At 41.0% G+C, this 14365-nt stretch overlaps 1 protein-coding gene across 1 annotated transcript in view; it reads right to left on the bottom strand.

The window, feature by feature from the left end:
- Positions 1–14365, bottom strand: part of Hhip (hedgehog interacting protein) — a 94149-nt gene that overhangs the window by 25367 nt on the left and 54417 nt on the right. Inside the window, exons 8-10 of the mRNA XM_013029499.1 lie at positions 2747–2898; positions 2205–2378; positions 1515–1658 (exon numbers count right to left, since the gene is read on the bottom strand). Of these exons, the coding sequence (XP_012884953.1) occupies positions 1515–1658; positions 2205–2378; positions 2747–2898 (470 nt within the window). The remainder of the gene's footprint in view (positions 1–1514; positions 1659–2204; positions 2379–2746; positions 2899–14365) is intronic.

Here is a 14365-nt window from a genome sequence, read left to right on the forward strand (position 1 = left end):
TGGAATGTGACAGTTTCCTCCACATCCTGAGCGCACCGTCAGTATTCCCCGTCGAACAGATTTTAAGATCTGCTGAGATGCCAAAAGGGAAATGAACTGTGGATTTGGGCTTTGATGGAAGGGAGATGAAGGGCATGAAGGATTATAAAAAAATAAGAAGGCTGAGAAACATTCACCTTGCACATAGCGAACACTCAATAAACATTAAATAGCAAGAATAACTGCGCTAATAAATGAATGAATGTGGCCTGGTATCTTTTGCATGAATAATACACCACAGGTGGGGTGAAGCTTTCATCAGAGAATTTCTATATTATACTTCATGGTATTTTAAAAATAATATATCCAAACTTTCTCACTCCACATCCTTTTAACTTCTCCTTTCTTTATAGTAGAGCAAGCAGCCGGCCTGAATTCCTTTAGTATTTGTAATTTTTCCGAAGTAAACCGTTAACACTACATCATCGTATATTAAGTGAAGCTGTGTAATAAGAACTTCCAGGTGTCAGACACCCCACCTTGTGCTTTGTCTCTAGATTTTTTTTTTATCCAGTCTTGACAGCCTCCTGACAGCAGAGTTATTATATAAGGGCTGTGGTATGAATGTGTCTTGCAAAGTTCACGTGTTGGCAACTTAATCCCGATTGCAGCAAACAATGTCAAGAGGTGGAATGGTTAAGGGTCAAATGGGTCATGAGGACTCTGCCCTTAGAAAGGGATTGGTGCCCATAGGCCACTGTGAGATCCCAAGGAAAGGATGGTTTGGGCGCTCTCTCTCTCTCTCTCTCTCTCTCTCTCTCTCTCTCTCTCTCTCTCCTTCTCCTTCCCTCTCACCTTCTGCCTTGGGAAGAACTAGCAAGAATCTTTCAAAAGACTTGAAGCTGAGACACTTGGACTCCTGGCCTCCAGAACCATGACCACATAAATTTCTCCCCTTTATTAGTTACCCGGTCCATAGTGTTTATTTCTGTTACAGTAGCACAAAACAGACTAGCACAGTAAGTAAAATAATATTTAGAAAGGCTTAAGGAAAGAGGTCCAAAGGTTCATTATCTCTGCAAAGGAGTGATGATGTTAGTCATTACACCTATCCAGCAATTTGTACCGGGCAGTAATCTCCTCCAATTTGAAGTCATTGTTTTTCTCTATAACTTATTCTTTTATTTATTTATTTTTGGTCTAATCTGCGTTGTCAATGACTTACACAGTCATAGAAGAAAGGGGGCGAGTACCTGCCCAGCCCATGGCGCGGTCTGATTTTAGAGGCACACACACTGGCCCTCAGCTTGTCTGCCCAGCGACCCCACACCTGCCCAGCCCATGGCGCGGTCTGATTTTAGAGGCACACACACTGGCCCTCAGCTCGTCTGCCCAGCGACCCCACACCTGCCCAGCCCATGGCGTGGTCTGATTTTAGAGGCACACACTGGCCCTCAGCTCGTCTGCCCAGCAACCCCACACCCTCTTTCTCCTGGCAGTACCTGCTGGTCCTTCAGAGCGGGTCACCATCTCACCTGCCTGGGTCGTGGAGCCCATGCGCAAACACTTCTGGGGGCTGATTGGTGCTGTTGAAGTGGGGGTTGCTCCGAGGGATAGCGTAAGGCACGTTGCACAGGTCTGTGTCCACATCCAGTCTCAGCACGGAGCCTGTGAAGTCGCTGAGAGATGGGGGGGGGGGGGAGGCGTGAGTGCTTTAAGTTTGGCCGCTGTGTGGTGAAGCCGCAAGGCAGTGAAGAACCATTCCCTTATCTGAGACACAACTGTTCCACTGTGCCCAGCCTCGGCTTGGAGCTGGCCACGGACGGTGGCACCATTAACACACTGCTTTTTTTTTTTTTCTTTTCCTACATCTGTCCTCTTCCATTTTTGTCAGCCCATGAGTTTTATGCAAAGGGAAGTGAAGGATCATGGGAGGTGCTGAGCAGCAGGTGCCCCCAGGAAGCAGGCGCGTGGCTCAGGGCAGCAGAGGCCCGGCACAGGGGGCACTGCAGCCCCTCCTTTCGTGACCAGGAGAGGAGCAGCGCCTCGGCCTGAGGTTGAACTCCCCTGCGCTCTGCAAATATGGACACGGGACAACAACTGCCAGATACGTAAGCCAGGTGATGTGATGCCATGTGGGTTTGTGGCTCCCTGGCTCAGCCCCCTTCTCCTGGCCCTGCCAGCATGCTCTCGGACACCAGGCACCCATCCGCAGTGTCCCTTACCTTAACCCATCCATCTCTTCCATGTCGTCCAGTGTGATCATCCCGTCCCCGAGGATGACGTACAGGAAGCCATCGGGACCAAAGAGCAGCTGTCCTCCCAGGTGCTTGCGGTGGAGCTCTGCAACTTCCAGAAACACCCGGGCTGTCCTCAAATCCACTTGGTGGGGATTCTTCCTACATTGGGGGAAAGGAAAGACAGCGTGACCATTAAAGACACAGGCAAAGCCACCGGAGAGCAGCACGCACACAGGAAAACCAAATCCAGCCCAGAAATAAGAAACCTATACTTGGAATGGAGCCCGTAAAAGTCTGCTCATTTCTATACTCTAGAAGTAGCATTTAACTCGGGAGATACCAGAGGAAAGGGGTCAAAGGCCATCATTGTTCTTTTCTTCTTAAAAACATACACACAAGGTGGCAGTTTTCCTTTCATTGCTACGGCCTGATGGCTAGGGAGTTGTCATTTGGAAACAAAGAGGATGTGAGGAGATGAAGAGCAACACCAGTCACACATCTGTCTGCTCAGGGCCTTTCAGCCATACCTGGAGACCGTGTACTCCACAACTCGGAGGATGTGGTCGTGCGGCCCCATGGCCCAGCGCTCTTGGTTGGTGGTGTAAGACACGTACAGCTTTCCATTTTTCTTGTAATTGGGATGGAATGCAAGGCTTAACAGTCCTCTTTCATCTCCTCCCTGCAGTCAAATGAAAAACACAAAGAATTGTGAAGTTAATTATGTTCTTTATTGTGTTTCAACTGAGACTCCAAAAGAGTTTCTTTCTTGCTTCTGGGTAATCTTTGCCCAACCAACCTCATTTCTTTTCTTTGTTTCTTTCTTTTTCTTTCCCTTTCCTTTCCTTGCCTACTACACAAAAAAGGATTATAAAACATTTCTCTGTGTGGAACTCTTTAAGGACAATTTACGAACAATTGTCTTGTTCTACCGATTGTGTGGTTATCTGTGTGCAAGAGTCTTAACACCACTTTTGTGAAGTGATTTGTGTATGTGATCTTGGGAAGCTAGGAAGACAAGTTGAAGTGTTGTGAGACATTCTTTCCTGGGTTACTAGGGTGCTTGGAGTTGATAGAAGACAAATAAAAAGGTTCATAATCAACAGTCACTTCTAATCCACATCTCCCAAACCCCAAACCCAGTGTGGGCTGCCAGTTCCCACTGTCTTGGCAATCCTGTTTAGAAAACAGTTAAATTGCTTGTGTAATATGTAAACCTTTGTTTCAGCCAGAGGCACGGACATCAGCTGTCACAACGATGGTGGTCTGTGTATCACAGCTAGGTAACAGGCAGCCTTGGCCCATCTATATAGAAATGAGGTATTTTTACATGCACCCCCTTCACTGTGTAGGGTTTTCTTTACAGAAGGATGAAGAGGTGGGAGGAGAGGCAAAGGCCAGGGCCGGCACAGGGGTTGAAGAAACAGCAGAGAGGAAAGCGGACACTAAGAAATAAAAGAAAAATCCCAAACAACTTTCTTTTGTTATTATCTGAATGTCAAGGATTGTATACATTAGGCATGCCAAATGCTATAACAATTAAAACATCATCATGTTCTTAAATAGAAAGGCATTTTATCTTTGTTTTCTGCTAATTCAGCTTGGTGAAACTCAATACGATCTTAGCATTTGTTTTATCCACAAGTAGTTGAGGAATTTCTATAATGAAATCAAAGCATCTAAAATTATCTGGATCAGAGATTTAAATTTCATGTTCTAGTAAGTCGGTGAACGTTTTTCTCCGCAGTCTGACAAGTTATCTACAGTGGTGAAAAACACTGACTGCCCATGATATATCACCTTATTAATTCCACCAAACAGCTCCACATCTGTTCAGACGCAAAGCTAGGGGAGCTTACTCCTAAAGTATTAAGAGGAGGGAAAAAAATCTGTATAATTTCTTTGCAAGATCACACTGAGTGAGCGATGGAATGCTGTGCGCATATCCCACTGAACAGCCCGCGCCCCCAGCAATGCTCAGACCCATCTGCAGAACACAACTGACATTCTCGATTGATCTGGAACCAACACTAATGTGTAATAAACCTTGTTGGATTTGTTTCCTGCCTCAACCCTAACTCCTTTTTAGCTATATAACATCCAGAGTGGAAGCGCTCAAACTTTGGGAAGTGGGAACCCCTAAATCGTTATTCACATGACAAAAATGTCACCCCTTTTGCATATCATCATATACTTAATTTTAGCTTTTACTCGCTAGGGCAAGACTGTAATGACTGCGATCTTGTAATGAGCCTCGGTGTCTTGGGTTCTCTTGTTATGATGGCTTCAGTACTGATTTCAGGTTGCTATTTTTCTTCTTGTATTGTCATTAAATATCCTAGGAGACTCTGGGAGCTAGGAAGTCTGACTAAGGTTCAGCTAAAGAGAGGTCCCAGCATATTTAAACCTCCTTGACAGATTGCACAAGCAGGCCCCGGCTGGGATTTCATGTGTGATTAATTCCTTTCCTGAATATATTTCTCTCTGAAGCTGGGAGGGCAGGTTAAGTACCGCATGCCTGCCTTGCTTTATTAAACGTTTGTATTCACGGTAAGAAGCTTTAGTTGAAAGTCATTCTTTGTACTTTCCAATCAAATCATTAAAAATACAATTTGGTTTGGATAGCAACCTGGTTTCAAATTGTGCTGGTTGCTTTTCAGGAATTTGGGATGTCAAATTAACACATGCCACGAGGGCAGAGGGAACTGAGATTTGGACAAAATCCAAAGGTAATTGTAGACAGTGGTCCCCTTCAGAGACCCGGCTATCACAGGAATGAAGGAAAGAGCATCGCTGACATTTACGGAAACAGAGTCAGACATCTTGATGACAGGGACATAAATCAGAAATGCAATGTTAAAAATGTCAATAATTCTGACAATTTCAGGCCAATAGGATCCACATTTAATTAAGTATTCTGCATGATCTCAGCTTTAAAGTTAGAGTGATGTTCTGTTTGGCTGAGAAACTTGACTACTGAGTAACTTCAAAGAAATACTTTCATAACTTGATTTAAAAAAACGAGCATGTTATATAAATACCTCAGACTGTCTCTTAAAGTCTTTTAAAAATTACCACATAGCACCCCTAAATGATCAGAAGATTAGGAGGGACAGATAGTTTCCTGCCAGGAGATTAAGGTGTTGATAGGTTAACATTTCCCCTGAGTCAGCCGTCAGGGTTTATGGTGTCTCTTTAATTAAAATACGTTACTGACAAATCATGATTTCACTTTCACACACAAACATCTATTTTGAGGTCTAGGTCATTTTTCAAGGCCTATGTGAAGAAATATGTTGATTAGACATTAGGGGTGAACTTTATACCAGGACCAGTTGAGGTCGCACCCCACACAGTTCAGCTCCAGGGCCTCGATTCCAGTCTCCAGCAGGGCATCATCTCAGCCCGGGAGCCAGGAACCCGATGCTGGCAACTAGAACCAGGACTGGCTGCTGGCGAGATCTCCCAGGCTCCAGTCATTCTTTCCCGTTATCTTCGGCCCTTCCACCCCAGCTCTGGCTGTGTACCCTCAGCCTTGTTCTGATGTCAGCATCCCAATTCCGAAGGCTCTCTTCTCATTTTATTTCAACAGATGATAACCTGGCTTTAGAGGATTGGCAGAAAAAAGAAAAAGGAACCAAACCCTTGTGGCAAAGTCCACACTCCTCTCCTGACTGGCTTTCCATCCCTTTTCACACAGGCTCAGAGTTACTGGAATGGAAATCATGTACTCCATTAGAACCCTGGCAGAAGTACATGGGTAGAATGGCAAGTGGACAACTCATGGTCCAGGGAAGCATGCATTTTAAAAACACACTGCCTTCTCACATTCTGCCTTTGAAAACCTTTAACCGGTGTCTAACATGTTCACTGTTACCCACATGTAAAGCACTGATGTTCCCAAATATTCATGTCATACTTCATTATTCACACTCAACACTGTGTGACACTGTGTTTCTCGGGATACACAGACAACACTGCTAGAATTGAACTGGAAGCCAGCTGGGCAACACCATACATCAATTCAGTGCTGCGACCACAGCCCGCCCTTCCAGCATCATGAGCTACCTTCATCCTCCCTTCTCCTCTAGTCAGTTCTCCCAATATTGTGTCAGCTCTGGACAGGCCCACCCCAACCACAAATGACTTCTCAAAACTGTAGTGCTGAATGCTTAAATATAGTATCTCTACACATGAATCCCTCCTTGGGCACGTTGAATAGGTAGTTACTGGTCTGGTGTTCTATCTCTCATCTCCTTAGAATGCCCTTCATAGAATCAAAGTCAAAGAGACTAACTCCTCCCCAAGAGATGACTTAAACGTAATACAAGACCAAATCTACTTCATGCCACCATTGCTGGCTTTGAGGGTGGAGGAAAGAAGACAGAAACCAGAAGACAAAACTGGAAAAGGAGAGGCAGTTGGCTTGCCGCCTGCAGGTTCTTGGGAGGAATGAGTCTCTGCTGACTTGTATTTTAACATGTGGGCCTCATGTTACTCTCTGACCTAGAGACTAAGATAACAAATCTTATTTGAAGTCTGTAGTAGATTCTTACAGCAGCAATACACACCAAATATAGTCTAGTATTGCGTTGTTTCTGACAGTTCTACCAAGACATTTTCTTATTTCTAAACAACAGGTTCCTAGTGGACTTGGTGAGTCACCAAGTCTCCTCTTTCCTTTCATGTTACAAAAGCATAGACAGGTGAATGACAGTGAAGGAAATGCTAAAAAACGTGCCTTAGAGTAGAAGTATGTCTTAGAGACAATTACAAAATGCCGCCACACCGTTCTTACATTAATTCCTTCAGGATTAAGGGACCAACAGCTTTACTGGAGGCTCAGTCATTCCTCTGTACCTGAGGATGCTCTTACTCTAGTTGACACCCTGCCTTATCTGTCAAGTAATTTAGCTTCCGCGTAACAACGCTCTTTACTGGTTCAGAGGGGAGGAAACTTAGGTATTAATTAAAAAAAAAAAAAGCTAAGCACAAGCTGGATGCCACTAGCTGGCAATGTGTATAATCAGTTCTTCAAAGCCCGTGACGGCCACTGTAGAGTACTTCAGGTTTCTTCCAGATTTAATCCTTCCCTCCGTGATTACTGTGCTCTGCTCCTTCTCCTCCTATTTTAAAATCATATTCTTTCAGTGTACCACAAATCCTTTTGTGAATTATGCCAAAGGTTAAAATAGTTAACTGATTAATTAAACATAAAGCAAGAAACATTTTTTTGCTAGATTTTAGACTTAACATCTATACAGTCTAGTACACCAGCCTCAAAATAGAGCAGAACATCCAAAGATCTTTGCATGGAATTTGCTGGGTTATTGAATGTGGGAGTGGGGGTGTTATACTTGAAAGCCTGAGAACTAGTCATCTCCTAAGATGCTCACACAGCTAAGGACGATAATGAGAGATGACATCAGGACCTTCCAAGTACTATTTGAGTTGAAGCCAGGGCTGTGACGAGGCTTGACCAAGATGAGTGCCATCAGCACATCCAGCTGTCTGAGAAAGTCGCAAGACGTTGAAGAAGGGAATGTGACTGAGGAGGAATGTGAGTGTGCATCTGGATCTGATGAGAAATGCATTCCCGCTCTGTGGAGTCCTCTCCTGTCACTGCCATCCCAAGCACTTTAGGACTTCAGAAAATTACAGGCATGGCAAGGAAGATTTTAACTTATATTTAGCACCAGGCTCACAACATAGTTTTGAAGACTATCAGTGTGTAATGTATCTTCTCCAGATATTGGTGTGAGTGTGTGTGTGTGTGTGTGTGTGTGTGTGTGTGTGTGGTGTGGTGAGTAGTTTATCAATAATTTGCAAGGCTTAATGTAATGGGAATAATTATTCTGGAGTTGAACCATATACATTAGGCTATGGTTGGAATTTACTTGTTTTTTTTCCATTTCAGTTTTAAAAATAGCATGTTTATATATTCCCAAGTTAAACATAAAGCAATTTATTTAGCAAGCAAAGAGGAGATCAAAGAAACAAATCAATCCACCGTTTGTGTGTTCTCTGAGAGTACTGATGGCAAATCACAATGACATTTGTCCTACACCAAAAATAAACCCTACAGACAAGGTACTTCCCAAGATTGATGGTAGAAAAAATGTGCATTCACATAGTGACAAATAGCTGTGAAAATCACAGCAGTACTAATGAATATAGCTCATGTTTATATAAACAACAAAGGACTGAATGCTGATCAAGATGCATGTTCTTATTTTTCGTCTCACCCTCTCAAGAACTCTTTATTGATAGGTCTTAAATATAGTTCTAAAAGTATAAGTCGTTAACATATTACCAAATCTATAAATATTGGGGAAATCTTGTTATAAAATTAAATAATTCCTCTGAGACAAATAGGGTAATTTAGAAAACACATTAATGGTAATGATTACTCTTTTTATCATTGATAATTATATGTTCTATTGTCTTGCAACTTAGAAATGTTTTTCTTAGAAGACTTTTTTAAAATAATAAAGATTAAGAATTCCTCCTACCTTATTAGTAACCATTTTAACAAACCAAAGACTACATATTAACTTTTGTAAGTATAAAAGTCGATTTTTTGTAATTATTTGGAATACTATATTTTTATAGTGAAGAACCAATGAAATAAAATAGACTCGCAGAAGTTCATTTCCCATGTTAAAGTTAAAAGCTCTAAGGTATAGTCTAATTATTTTGTCTTAAAAACTAAAACTAAAGAATATAAAGTATCTTTCCTTCCTACTTGCCTCTGATTTATATCTTTGTACATGGAAAAATATTTTTTCCTGGCTAGAAAATGGATCTAGGATCATTTCAACAAAAGGAAAAAAATGTCATAATATTAACCATAAATGCTTTTAACTACAGCAAAGGGTACAAAATTGTTTTTAATGAATTTGACCCCTTGCTTTTATAAAGTTTGGGTTTTTTTATGATGTGTGGCTAATATGGTGGTCATGCAGATAAAAGCATTATCTTCACATCATTATGTAGAAACACGACACGGGTACACCCATCACGTTTTGCTACTCTTGCCATTATGAATTTCCTATTGTTACTCTAAATAGGAGCTCAAATTGACGTATATGAGAGCACACATTAAGCAATTAAGTAAGATTATTGCTTTGAAAAGGAACCTTGAAAAAAGAAAGAAAGAAAGAAAGAAAAGCCTGAGCAGCCTGGACCACCAAGGAGCACTAATAAATTTAAGGAAATATGAGGCTCCCTTCATGTGACTTCTCTTGAAAAGTTATGCAATAGATTGCTGGGACTTCAAGGTCATATAAAAATTATGGTACTTTAAAAATTATTTTCTTGAGTTGGAGTTTGTATTAACATGATTTATGTGTCAATTAAACTTGGAATTCACCAAAACAGAAAAATCAGGTTCTTTGAATCTTTCCTATTTTCATTAGCCACTATTTAACAAAATGATCTAATATAAGATTCTTAGCAACTCAGCATCTGAATACTTAAATATAAGCATTTGTTTTCGTACTAAAAATTACTCTCTTTTTTTTTACTCTTCTTTAGTGCCAGTACTAGGCTTGAACTCAGGGGCTCAAGCTTTCGCTTGGCTTCTTCACTCAAGGCTGGCACTCTGCTTAGTGAGTCATTTCTCTACTTTTTGAAAATCATTCTTACTGCAAAGTATCATTAGTTACAGACCAATGTTTATAGAACTACACATCCCCATTTTCTATCATCAGGGAAACTTTGACACTATTCCATGATAGACGAAATAAATGTGGGACCTCTACTAGTGTCGTAGACTGGGAATAATCTAGGTAAAGTCCAGATTAAAGACAGGGGAGTTGTTATCAAATCAGAATAGGCTTCATAAAGAATGACTCCAGGATGGTTTTGGACTTGGTACATTCTAAAAAGAAAAAGAAAATGAGGCGCACCTGTAACCTTTCCTAAATCCACCAGGGGTTATCTTAAGGAGAATAGCACCGTGCACCATCCATTCGCCTTTCCAAGGAAATTCTTCTAGCAGAACCCTGATCCCCACAGTTTTTAATATATTGAGTAGAAATTTTCCTTTGACTATCTAGGGGTAATATGATTTTGGACCAAAGGGCTGAATTCTGTGTTCCTAGTTAATAAAAGGAAGGACCAAACCATGAAACAGGCCAGTGTGTTCTAGAATGTTCCTGATTCCACATGCATTTCCATTTGGACAAAATGGATGGCAAAGAAATGCTTCCTGTTCTAATTCCCAGGATCATCACCTGGAGTCAAGTTCTAAACTGGATGCAATATTTGTAGACGTTTTGTTTTCTACCTCTCAGCCTCCGCCTCCCTCCAGCACTTGCAGCATCATGAACCCTCGTTCTTACTCATCACGGAGCTTGCTCTCAGATTTCAGCCCTCAACTCAGTCGTTGTGGGTGAAATATGGTAAACCAGTTGTTTCTGTGTCATCATGCGTCCGATTCCCATTCATTTGTATCACGACATTGAAAGCATGCGCCCAGGGCTTTAGGCCACCCCGGTCTGCACGTTGGCTTCTTACTTACTAGCATCTAGATTCTTAATGTCTGTCTGCCGGTTTCATTACTCTCAAATGGAAGCCTTTCCTGCCTCTTCAGTTGTGAGGAAAGAATGTGAAATGACCCCCGATAGTCCACATTAGACATGATTCCCAGTTGCCATAGTCTGTGTTGTTGGGTTCTAGTTGGGGAAGGAGACTTTAAAAGAAGTATGACCATAAATCAATGTTTATTTCAGTTTTGGAGAGGACTGTAACATTAAAGAACAAAGTGTTATGGGAAAGAATCATTTGTGTGTGTGTGTGTGTGTGTGTGTGTGAGAGAGAGAGAGAGAGAGAGAGAGAGATTTAATTTAGGGGGTCAAGGAAGACCTCTATTCTGCAGATGTACATTCAAGATAAGAAGGAGCTGGAAGAAAGTCAGTTCCAGGGAGAGAGAGCATATTGTCCCTCCTGGAGACACAATCGGGGTACTGAGCATTGATTCTTTGAGAAAAGAGGAAAGTAAAGGAACACACAAAAGTCTGGAGAGTGTGACTCTCGCTCTCTGATGCTTCTGTTGTTAGAACTAGAGAGAATGGGTAAATACAACAGAAGCAAAGTGGGGTCTCACACGGAATTACAAGATAGTTTGAATCCTCCTCTTCTTATGACCTACAAACTATTTGACTTAGGGGAAATAATTTTAACACTCAGTGGTTTTTTTCCTATTGTAAAGGCAATATAACTTCTGTTTTGCAGGTGCTTTTTGAAAAGTGAAAAACAGAGAAAGCACAATTTCCCAAGTTACTAGATTTCCATCATCATGGTTCATGCCATGTTTTGATAAGGCACTAGTCCATCTCTTGCCCCATTTTATCTCTTTAATGACAAAACAAAACCTTTTGATTCATATTACTATCAAATAAGCCCAAATTATTTCATCAGGAATACAAGACCCTCACAATACAGTTCTAGCCTTTTCCAGGGTTCTATCTAGAATCCACTTCAATGCCTCCTAGGCTTTCACATTCTGGTGCCTCTGCTTGGAAGTCCATTTCCCTCTACTTTCTCTGGAAGAACTTACTGATCTTTTTTTTTTTGTTTTTGTTTTTGGTCCAGTCATGGGCCTGAACTCTGGGCCTGGGCGCTGTCCCTCAGCTCTTCAGCTCAAGGCTAGTGCTCTACCACTTGAGCCACAGCACCACTTCTGGCTTTTTTCTTTTTGCTTATGTGGTGCTCAGGAATCGAATCCAGGGCCTCAGGCATGCAAGGCAAGCGCTCTACCGCTGAGCCACCTTCCCAGCCCCAACTTACTGATCTTTAAAGACCCAATTCGTACTCTCCTACTAAGTCCTCCTTGACTCAAGTTTAGCAGGCCTCTCTCTATTCCTTGCAGCATTTCTTGTGTATTCCTAGGACCTTATACTACTGTCACCATTTTATATTGATTCTACCTACTGCACTCCCTCCTCTATAAAGAAAGAATTTTGAGTGGAAAAACATTTTATTATTCTTTGACTCTGCCTAGAACCTAGACTACGTATATCTAGAACTCAGACTGGTAAACCTGGGGCATTCAAATACAAAAGACCTGTAGTTCTATTTCATGAAGTATGCATGTTCTATTTCATGTAGTATATACGCCTTTACCTCATGCTTTTCTCTTTTAAAATAATGGTATCAAACAAATAATTTAAAAACATTTATCTGGAAAAGGTACTAAAGACTTCAGTAAAAACATAATATAACAAAGACATATGTGGCTAGAGTTTGTCAGAAACAGTTGCAAAATACCTTCTTCCAATAGTGTCTAGTAGTGATTTACAAAATATTAGTGTAAAATTGCTTTTCAAGTTGGAGATGAATCCAACTTCAGATAACAATTAAAGGTAATTATTTTCTCTTCTGAGTTTTAGGAAATACTATGCTTTACCATCATCTTTTTTTCCCATGATAAATGTGTAACGGAGCTAATGTCATAGAGTAGTTTTGGAAGCATTTCTCAGTATTAATGTGGTTAGAAAACATCACATATTAAAGGATAACACTAGACAATTTGTTTTTTTTGTAACTACTTGCCTAGAATTTCAGAGCAAAAACATTAATAAAAACCCATCATCATTAAGTCATCTGAATAATTTCCTTTGAAATAAACTAGCAAGTACAAAAAATATTTATAATGTACGACATCATCTATGTGCCTTTCCATTGCTCAAGCTTTGGATTAAATTTAATGAAGTTTCTTATTTGGTATAAAGGACACCACTGGTGTGAAATAAAATACATTAGTATAAACTCTCTCAAGTCAAACTGTCTTTGTAAACTACCCATGTGCTGATGTAGAACTAGGTTTTAGTGACACTGGCAGAAACAAATCCATCAGCTGATACAGAAGTTTCTGAAAAGATTCTTTCTTTCTCTTGAGAAGAAATGCATCTGTCACTGAAATGGGTTTTGTATCTAAGGCTCCAAAATAGTATCTGCCTACTCATATGATATGGAGCATAGGTGATGTTTAATATGACATATGGCACTTGAAAAAACAAGCCCTCCACTGACATTTATAGTTACAGGTTTTGATGTTCTTACTTTAAACTCATAAAAATTTCTATGGCCTTCATCCACGCACAAATAATGACAGTGTAGGAAGAATAGCAGACCCAGGGCACTGAGAAATTTTGTGCGTATGAGGACAAAATTTCAACCTTTCTATTCCTGCGAATAATTTCTTAGGGTGATCCATTTTCTTACGTCTCCCCTCTGCAACTGTTTCACGTGGCACATTTCCCCAGTGCCTATCTGTTTTTCATATCTTTTTTTTTGTATTTAACAAGCTGCCCCTGGCATGTTTCTTTTGGAGATGAGATTGACAAGAGGGAACAAGAGCCTCAAATACATTCATTAACAGTGATAATACATATGCATAACTTCTAGCATTTAATCTCTCAATTTATTTTGGTAGAAACATTGAACTTCCTGTTCAACCACGGTGGGGAAAAACCTTCTCTCTGCACAGGTGAGCCTTTCCCTAAGTGTTCCATGAATTATGCATGTCACCTCTTGACTGGCTAAAAACTACTGAAGAGGTGGGTATGAAAGTAAAAGAGGAAGGAAGGGAAGAAGGGGAGATTTCTGAAAGGGAGGGAGAGGTGAAGGAAAGGAAGGAAGAAGAAGTTAATAAAAAGAAAGGAAGGAAGGAAAGAAAGAACTGAAAAGAATATTCGGTTAGTTCTACAGAAGGGTCCCCTGAAAACCAGCATCACACTGGGGACCTTCTAGCAAGTGACCCTTAACTCCTTTCCAATTCATATTGCTACTCATGGGCAAAACAAGCGAAGACTTTCTCAGCAATGTGCTATTCCAAAATTGATCCACTTTGGGGAATAGAAGCTGCCTGGAGCAGAAACATGGTGTATGTCTAGCTTTGTGTTAGTTATTGTGCAATGCTTGTACAAGAGAGCAGAATTTAAAATCAGTCCTGATTCTGGAACAAAATTTCTTCAAATGTGTTTGCAAGCTAAGATTTTGGATGATTCATGGATACATATTCTCTCTCTCTCTGTCTCTTTCTCTCCCCTCTCTCTCCCTCTTGCCAGTCCTGGGGCTGAACTTGGCCTGAACACTACCCTGGGGTTGAATTTGGCCTGGGCACTGTCCTTGAGCTTCTTTGG

Source organism: Dipodomys ordii, unplaced genomic scaffold (assembly GCF_000151885.1).
Source record: "Dipodomys ordii isolate 6190 unplaced genomic scaffold, Dord_2.0 Scaffold119, whole genome shotgun sequence".
Classification (NCBI taxonomy): Eukaryota; Metazoa; Chordata; class Mammalia; order Rodentia; family Heteromyidae; genus Dipodomys; species Dipodomys ordii.